General features: G+C 41.7%; 1 protein-coding gene across 1 annotated transcript in view; it reads right to left on the bottom strand.

The window, feature by feature from the left end:
* Positions 1–3,253: 3,253 nt before the first annotated feature.
* Positions 3,254–9,620, bottom strand: part of LOC143768273 (uncharacterized) — a 127,865-nt gene continuing 121,498 nt past the window's right edge. The window contains exon 11 of the mRNA XM_077256966.1: positions 3,254–6,576. Coding sequence (XP_077113081.1) covers positions 5,051–6,576 — 1,526 coding nt within the window. The 3' untranslated portion in view covers positions 3,254–5,050. The remainder of the gene's footprint in view (positions 6,577–9,620) is intronic.

Raw genomic sequence — 9,620 nt, 5'->3', positions numbered from 1 at the left:
CTTTGTCTTCTCTGACTTTCCGTATAACTGCCGGAATCAGGATAATCGGGGTAAAGGCATATGTTAAGTTGGGAGTTCACGGAATTAGAAAAGCATCCAGCGCCTGAGGATTCCCCTTGGGGTTTAGGAAGCAGAATGCTCTTACTTTTTTGTTTTTGAAATTGTCGAATAAATCTATTTCCGGAGTTCCCCACATTTTTGTAATTTGGTTGAAAATGGACTGATTTAGAGTCCACTCGCCCTGTTTTAGTTGAGTACGGCTCAGATAATCTTCTTTCTGATTTTCTGATCCTCGAATATGTAGTGCAGAGAGGGATAGTAGGTTTTCCTCTGCAAAGCTGAGGATCCTGGAGGAAGACTCCATCAGAGTTCGAGACCTGGTTCCCCCTGATGGTTTATATATGCCACAGTTACTTGGTTGCCTGAAAATATACGGACATGATGTCCGTGTATGTAAGGCAGAAAAAAGCTTGACCCACAGTCCAAAGCGCTTTCTGGTTTGAGGAGACTGTTAGTTCCTTGCTTCCCCAATCCCCCTCTCCAATCCCCCTGAGCAACCTTGTTCTCCATGTGAGCTCCCAAACCCGTGGGAATGCATTGGTTGTTATTATGTGGGACACTTTTGTCACCCAGGGGATCCCCCTGGATAGGTTATTGTGTTCTCCCCACCACAGTAGGGAATGAGTAGAGGAGGAATTTAGAGTTATGTGACCCTCTAGATGATCTCTTAGTATCGATTGCATTTCTAGTACCTCCCATTGAAGCTCTCTTGTGTGTAATTGTGCCCAGTGTACTGCTGGTAGACATGATGAAAGGGAGCCCAATAGCGACATCTTTCCTTAGTGTCATGGAGGGATTGTGTAGAGTCCTTGCTACCCTGACCATAATGTTGTTTTTTGCGAACTGGAAGGCAGCACTCCTAGTTGTGCGAGTCCAGTGTTAAGGTACCGTCACACATAGCGACACTGCAGCGATACAGACAACGATGCCGATCGCTGCAGCGTCGCTGTTTGGTCGCTGGAGAGCTGTCACACAGACCGCTCTCCAGCGGCCAACGATGTCGAAGTCCCCTGGTAACCAGGGTAAACATCGGGTTACTAAGCGCAGGGCCGCGCTTAGTAACCCGATGTTTACCCTGGTTACCAGTGTAAAATGTAAAAAAAACCCAAACATTACATACTCACCTTCGCGTCCCTCGCCGTCCGCTTCCTGCTCTGACTGAGCGCCAGCCGTAACAGCAGAGCGGTGACGTCACCGCTGTGCTGTACTTTCACTTTACGGCCGGCGCTCAGTCAGTGCAGGAAGCGGACGGCGAGGGACGTGAAGGTGAGTATGTACTGTTTGTTTGTTTTTACTTTTACGCTGGTAACCAGGGTAAACATCGGGTTACTAAGCGCAGCCCTGCGCTTAGTAACCCGATATTTATCCTGGTTACCAGTGTAAAACATCGCTGGTATCGTTGCTTTTGCTGTCAAACACAACGATACACGGCGATAGGACGACCAAATAAAGTTCTGAACTTTATTCAACGACCAGCGACATCACAGCAGGATCCTGATCGCTGCTGCCTGTCAAACTAAACGATATCGCTAGCCAGGACGCTGCAACGTCACGGATCGCTAGCGATATCGTTTAGTGTGAATGTACCTTAAATCGCAAAAATTCTTGGATTCAGCAGGGCTCCAACCTTGACTTTTTTAACCCCTTCTTTCATGACCCAGCCTATTTTGACCTTAATGACCTGGCCGTTTTTTGCAATTCTGACCAGTGTCCCTTTATAAGGTAATAACTCAAGAATGCTTCAACAGATCATAGCGGTTCTGAGACTGTTTGTTCATGACATATTGGGCTTCATGTTAGTGGTAAATTTAGGTCGATAATTTTTGAGTTTATTTGTGAAAAAAATGGAAATTTGGCAAATATTTTGAAAATTTAGCAATTTTCAAATTTTGAATTTTTATTCTGTTAAACGAGAGAGTTATGTGACACAAAATAGTTAATAAATAACATTTCCCACATGTCTACTTTACATCAGCACAATTTTGGAAACAATTTTAAACCAACAATATACATACCTTCCGTAGATCTGTAACGTCCCACGATGTAAATCCATCTGAAAGGGTTAAAGTATTTTACAGGCAGGAGCTCTGCTATAATGCAGCTGTGCTCGTGCCTGTAAAACTGGGGAATGAAGGTAATGTAGGTCAATGATCTATAGTTACCTTCAGTCGCGGTGATGTGCCCTCTGCTGGATGTCCTCATGAACTGGAGCCTTGGAAAAGTTCCCACGCTGGAGTTCATATGAGGACATCCAGCAGAGGGCGCCTCACCGCGAATGAAGGAAAATACAGGTCATTGACCTACTGTACATTACCTTCATTCCCCGGGTTTACAGGCACCAGCACAGCTGCATTATAGCAGAGCTCCTGCCTGTAAAATATTTTAACCCTTTCAGATGGATTTACATCGTGGGACGTTACAGAAGGTATGTATATTGTTGGTTTATTACTTTACAGAACGATGGTCTTCAGGTGGATTGAGAGAGCAATAAAATATTAAAACAACCTGTGTCTTTATTTCATTAAAATACTTTTTAATAATGTGTGTGTGTTTTACTAACCATTTCGTACTATTGGATTGATAATAGATAGGTGTCATAATTGACGCCTCTCCATTATTAATCTGGCTTAATGTCACCTTACAATAGCAAGGTGGCATTAACCCTTCATTACCCCATATCCCACCACTACAGGGGAGTGGGAAGAGAGTGGCCAAGTGCCAGAACAGGCGCATCTTACAGATGTGCCTTTTCTGGGGTGGCTGGGGGCAGATGTTTGTAGCCAGGGGGGACCAATAACCATAGACCCTCTCTAGGCTATTAATATCTGCCCTCAGTCACTGGCTTTACCACTCTGGCGGAGAAAATTGCGCGGGAGCCCACGCCAGTTTTTTCCGCGATTTAACCCTTAAATTTAATAGCGACAGCGCCGAAATTTTGCACATACACACTACTTACATTAGTAGTGTGGAATATGCAAAAAAAAGGGGGATATGACATGGTTTACTGTATGTAAACCATGTCTCATATGATGTCGGGTTTAGGCAGGAGAAATGAAAAGCCGGCAATTGAATTACCGGCTTTTCACATATATCGCGCTGAAGTAAATATATATATATATATATATATATATATATATATATATATATATATATGTCTCAATGACATATATATATATAAAAAACAAAACCCGACTTTGGAGAGAAGATCGCCAACGGCCGACCAGATCCCACAGTGAGATCGGGTCGGGTTTCACGAAACCCGACTTTGCCAAAAGTCGGCGACTTTTGAAATTGGCCCATCTGTTTCGCTCAACCCTAAGTACATACTGTTTAACGTATCCGTTAAACGCATGTACAGAAATGAGCCAAATTTGTTGAAAATTTGGCTTCACGTTAACTCTTGTGTTAACGCACGCGACTGCGTTATGTCATTCTGATGTCCGTTCGTGAAGCATCCATTTTTCTGCCTTCAGGCACTGAATAAAGTTTTTTTTTTTTTTTCTCCTTTTGTCAGCGTCGGGTGTGGGTGCATACACATTCTCCATTTTGAAAGCATTGAGTGAACTTCTGCTAACAAGATGTTTGTGTCTGAGCTCATTAGATTTCGCTTGATGCAGTTGCGACTTCGGCAGAGAAAGAGTATTTCCCAAAGGAGATATTGGATCCATGAAGTGAATTTATTACGGAATACATATGGTGCCTTTCACACCCTGTATGTTCAGCTTCGGGATCATCCATTTAAATTTCAACGTTATCTTCGGATGTCCATTGAGACCTTTGATGTTCTGCTTTCGCATGTGAAGGATGAGATACATCATCAGCGCAGTCACATGACCACATGGACTACCCTCATTAACGCAATTCAAACGTATGGTTTATTTGGAAATTTTGCATGATTTGCATCTGGCTGTGTTTGCAATAGCCTTCAATGGCAGAATTGACGGTTCCGTTACTCTTGCGTTAACTTGACCGGACCTGAAAATGCTGCAAGCCGCGTTCGAAGGTCCGTCATAAAAAAATGGAATGTGGCAAACGCATGCCAATTTTGACATGCGTCATGATGCGTCATTCAATGCAAGTCTATGGGTGCGTTACAATGTCCGTTACATTGCGTTTTCACTACTTAAAAACGTCTCCGTTAGACAGACTCCCCTAGCGCAATGTGAACCTAGCCTTAAAATTTGACCAGCGAATTCTCATTTTTACAACTAAATTTACAAAACCATTTTTTTTAGGGACCACCTCACATTTGAAGTCAGTTTGAGGGGTCTATATGGCTGAAAATACCCAAAAGAGACACCATTCTAAAAACTGCACCCCTTAAGGTGCTCAAAACCACATTCAAAAAGTTTATTAACCCTTCAGGTGCTTCACAGCAGCAGAAGCAACATGGAAGGAAAAATGAACATTTAACTTTTTAGTCACAAAAATGATCTTTTAGCAACAATTTTTTTATTTTCCCAAGGGTAAAAAGAGAAACTGGACACCAAAAGTTATTGTACAATTTGTCCTGAGTACGCCGATACCCCATATGGGAGGGAACCACTGTTTGGGCGCACGACAGGACTCGGAAGGGAAGGAGCTTAACAAGATGCCATTTCTGGTTAAAACATTTCCTACATTCTGAATGATGTACAATAACAAATTGTATTGTGGTACCGTGTTAGCCAGAAAAATCGATAAGAATACTTTTCTGCCCAATGATGACAGAAGTATTCTAGGAGTGATACCTTTATTGGCTAACCAGAAAATAATATGTTTGCAGCTTTCAGAGCACAGTGGCTCCTTCTTCAGGCAAGATTACAAATAGATTAATAAGAACAAGCACATTTAAAGAATACTACAGGTATCACTCCTAGAATACTTCTGTCATCATTGGGCAGAAAAGTATTCATATCGACCTACATTCTGAACATATAAAAGGCTTCTCCCCTATGTGACGCTTCTGATGTTTATTAACAGTTGATTTCCAAGTAAAACATTTCCCACATTAAGAAAATGAAACAGGCTTCTCCTCTCTGTGACTGCTCTGATGTCTAACAAGAAGCACTTTCCGGTTGAAACATTTCCCACATTCTGAACAGGAAAAAGGCTTCTCCCCTGTATGAGTTCTATGATGTCTAACAAGAGGTGCTTTCCATTTAAAACAATTCCCACATTCTGAGCAGGAAAAAGGCTTCTCCCCTGTGTGAGTCCTCTGGTGACTAACCAAATATGATTTCTGGCTAAAACATTTCCCACATTCTGAACACGAAAAAGGCTTCTCTCCTGTGTGAGTTCTTTGGTGTGTAACAAGACTCCCTTTCTGGTTAAAACATTTCCCACATTCTGAACATGAAAAAGGCTTCTCTGGTGTGTGAGTTATTTGGTGTTTAACAAGATTCTCTTTGAGGGTAAAACATTTCCCACATTCTGAACAGGAAAAAGGCTTCTCCCCTGTGTGAGTTCTCTGGTGACTAACAAGATGCACTTTCCATTTAAAACATTTCCCACATTCTGAACATGAAAAAGGCTTCTCCCCTGTGTGAGTTATTTGGTGTGTAACAAGATACCTTTTGGAAACAAAACATTTCCCACATTCTGAACATGAAAAAGGCTTGTCTATTATGTGAGATATTTGGTGTCTAACAAGATGCCCTTTCTGGTTAAAACATTTCCCACATTCTAAGCATGAAAAAGGCTTCTCTCCTGTGTGAGCTATTTGATGTCTAACAAGTTGCCCTTTGAAGGTAAAACATTTCCCACATTCTGAACATGAAAAAGGCTTCTCTCCTGTGTGAGTTATTTGGTGTGTAACAAGATACCTTTTGGAAACAAAACATTTCCCACATTCTGAACATGAAAAAGGCTTCTCTATTGTGTGAGATATTTGGTGTCTAACAAGATGCCCTTTCTGGTTAAAACATTTCCCACATTCTAAGCATGAAAAAGGCTTCTCTCCTGTGTGAGATATTTGGTGTCTAACAAGATGCCCTTTGGAGGTAAAACATTTCCCACATTCTGAACAAGAAAAAGGCTTCTCTCCTGTGTGAGTTATTTGGTGTGTAACAAGATGCCCTTTGGAAACAAAACATTTCCCACATTCTGAACATGAAAAAGGCTTCTCCCCTGTGTGAGTTCTATGGTGAATAACCATATCTGATTTCTGGATAAAACATTTCCCACATTCTGAACAGGAAAAAGGCTTCTCCCCTGTGTGAGTTCTCTGGTGTGTAACAAAATGTGATTTGCTGTTAAAACATTTCCCACATTCTGAACATGAAAATGACTTCTTTGCTTTAGGAGCAGTTTGTTTTTTAATGCCTCTTTTGTGACTTTGATTTTCCTTAGTAGTAAGTAATGAATAAGAAGATGGGACCTGTTTCATAGGATCAGATGACAGATCTTTGCTGTGAATGGATGATGATATATCTGAAGTAATGGCATTCACTTCAGTTGTATCCTGTAGGCTCTCAAGAGCATCAGATTTAAAAATTGAAGATGTCAGCTGTCCCTCTGATCTCCCGGTACAGTGATCTGCTAAGATAAAAAAAAAATGTTTTTACAATATTCTTGAGTTTTATATTTTTGAACATTTCTACTTAAACTGTCCATAAAAATTGGCAAGCTACGAAAAAACTTTAATTATTTGCCAAGACAGTGACAGTTCACAGTCATAGAAAACCTTGTTGGATGAACCAAAAGAGTGTGGCGTTCAAATGTTCGTTCATTCTGCCTCCCAAATATCGAATAAAAAAAAACAATCAATGTTTTGTACGTGAAAATAATACCAATTCTCATCTCACAAAAAACAAGTCCCCATTCAGGTCCATCATCTGTCAATGGAAAAACAGAGGTTCCCACACTATTAGTGGCTCAAAGGTTGTTGAAAAGCAACAGATTTCTAAAAACCAATCCAGCAAAATCCACTCTCACTTCTGAGTCTTGTAGTGTGCTCAAACAACATTTAGGATCCCTGTATTTAGCAATATTATAGTGAGAAGAATCTACTTAATTTAAGGTGTGTGTCTCCTGGAGCACAATCTGGGCACTATGTGCTGGGTAATAAAATGGCAAGTGTGTAATTTTCACTCTCCAGTAGTGATGAGCGGGTGCTCGTTGTTCGGGTTGAGCAGATTGGTATACTTGGGTACTCGATCTGAGCAATGAGGCCAATATAATGAGGCCAGGTCTATAGGAGACCCAAGTATTTTTACCGCGATCTCCCCTGGGGGTCATTTTAAGGTCTAAAAAGTCTGAAAATGAGGGAAACACTGCTCAAATGACACAGGAACCTCATGGGGATCGCCCCTGGAAGCATTCCTGACTCCTAGTTCACAGCTTTAAATCATTTTTTAATGATTCATACCATTTTTCACGGTGCCACAAAAAAACACACTAAAACAAAGCCAAAACGGATTTTGCTGGGAAATATGTTAAGGAACATCCTTTGCAGGTTAATGACTTGCCTGTAAGGCCAAATAATTAACCTCAGACCAAAAATTTCCTCCCCCACTTGGGCTTAGTTCAGATGCAGCACTTTTGAAGCGCTTTTCAACTTCCCTAGATGGCCATGTGGTGTGTGACACATAAGCAGACCCATCTTGTTTCATTTATGAAGGAGCGACTCTTAAAGTCACAGAGTCTATTTTTACTGTTGCATCAGGTGGCATTAACCTTCTTCAAGGGCCATTATTAAACTGTGGGTTACCTAAACTGTTGTAGCCTACTCTGTGAGTGGATGGGCTGCCAAGAATTACTACGCACCACAATACCCCTTTCATAAGATGTCCAGGAGGGCCTCCTGAAAAAATGTTGCATTGAATGCAAGGCCTGCCCTGCTACCATTTCATATGCACGCCAATAAGCCTTTGAACCCACATAGTGGATGGGCCCATGAAAATCCACTTCACAATATGCATTTTGTACTCCGTACTCCTTTGTTTTACACATTGGCAGCAAGGCCAGCCCTGCTGCATAGTCAGTCATATGCACCCCATTATGCTTTGGAACCCAAATATTGTATGGGCCCAGGAAAATCCACTTCACAATGTTCATTTTCTACTCCCATACTCCTTTGTTTTACACATTGGATGCAAGGCCAGCCCTGCTGCATAGTCAATCATATGCACCCCATTACGACTTGGAACCCACATACTGGATGGGTCCATGAAAATCCACTTGTATTTTTTAATGGTATGATGGTTCCCTCTTTGCAGAATTATTTACAGAAGAATTTGGCAATTTAAATTGCCATGTTTTGAACACTAAGGTTCAGACACGGCTTTAAAGAAGGCTAGTACTTGCAAAGTACAAAGTTAAAGGAATAGTATGATTGAATAGCATGAGTGCGTACACTTTTGTATATATTAATATACAAAGGTTAAGGACATCTAAGGATTAAATATACATATAATGATTAAGTATATATAAAGATTAACTGCATACAGTATACTTAGATCATCACCAAGAGGCATTTAAACATCATCCGTCTGGAATATCAGAGAAGCAACACCAAGACAGAGAACCCCTGGGAGATTACCTACACTGCATGGGTGTCCCCAATTATGCAGGTATGAGCACACTGTACATGTACAGGTACCCCAGTTTTTGCATCTCTCTTAGTCATGTTTCAATCAGCCCTTCAAGTGGCCAGCTTTCAAGGTCGGATGAAACTGAGATATCATGGAGTCATCAGATGAGGGGCCATAAACCCCTAGAATATAAAAGCCACAAAGATTTAGATCAAACCACCACAGGCAGAGTTTCAGTAAACCTTAATGTTTTACAATGACAAACAGCAAACCTATAGTTTGTTGAGGGCAAAGCAAAGTACTGCAGTGCGTAGGTGCCGGGCCTCTCTGACCTTTATGTATGCGCCGGAGCCGCAGCGTGAAGACCAGAAGAGGACATCATCGTAAGAAGATGGGAGGCCCCGGACCGGACGCCCATCGGATCGGACGGCCCGCCCAGGTGAGTATAATCTAACCTTTTTTTCTCATCTTTTAGGTTACATCAAGGGCTTATCTACAGCATTACAGAATGCTGTAGACAAGCCCCTGATGCCGGTGGGCTTAGCTCACCATTGATTTTGGGGGTGACAGATTCCCTTTAAGTAGCCAAATGTAAAGGTGTGGGTCTCTGTGACTTGTAATGGAGTGCATGAGCTGACAAACAATTCCCCAATGAGGGTCCTTTTTTTAATAAATAAAACAGTGCCATCACAGCCCCCTTGCCCAAATTTCACTGGCCTATAACAGTACAGAGCACGTTCACCCTGGTCATCTAGTGGCAGGTAAAGAAGAGACATTGCAGGAGACAGAGTTAAGAAGTAGGCCCAATGTAGGGGTGTGGGTCTCTGAGACTTGTAATTGAGGGCATGGCTTGACAAGCATTTGCCCATGGGGGGTAAATTTTTAAAAAATATTTTATGGGGATCATCGACTGTCCGTAGCAGCACAGAACACGTGAACCCTGGTGATCTAGTGGTGGAAAATTATGAGAGGTGGAGGAATGCCTCATTAAAACCTAGGCCCAATTGAAACGAGCATTTCTCCTACACTTGTAATGCCCATACACTA

Source organism: Ranitomeya variabilis, chromosome 4 (assembly GCF_051348905.1).
Source record: "Ranitomeya variabilis isolate aRanVar5 chromosome 4, aRanVar5.hap1, whole genome shotgun sequence".
NCBI classification, from domain to species: domain Eukaryota; kingdom Metazoa; phylum Chordata; class Amphibia; order Anura; family Dendrobatidae; genus Ranitomeya; species Ranitomeya variabilis.
The sequence above is the reverse complement of the archived record's forward strand: the minus strand, read 5'-3'. Positions and strand labels throughout refer to the sequence as shown.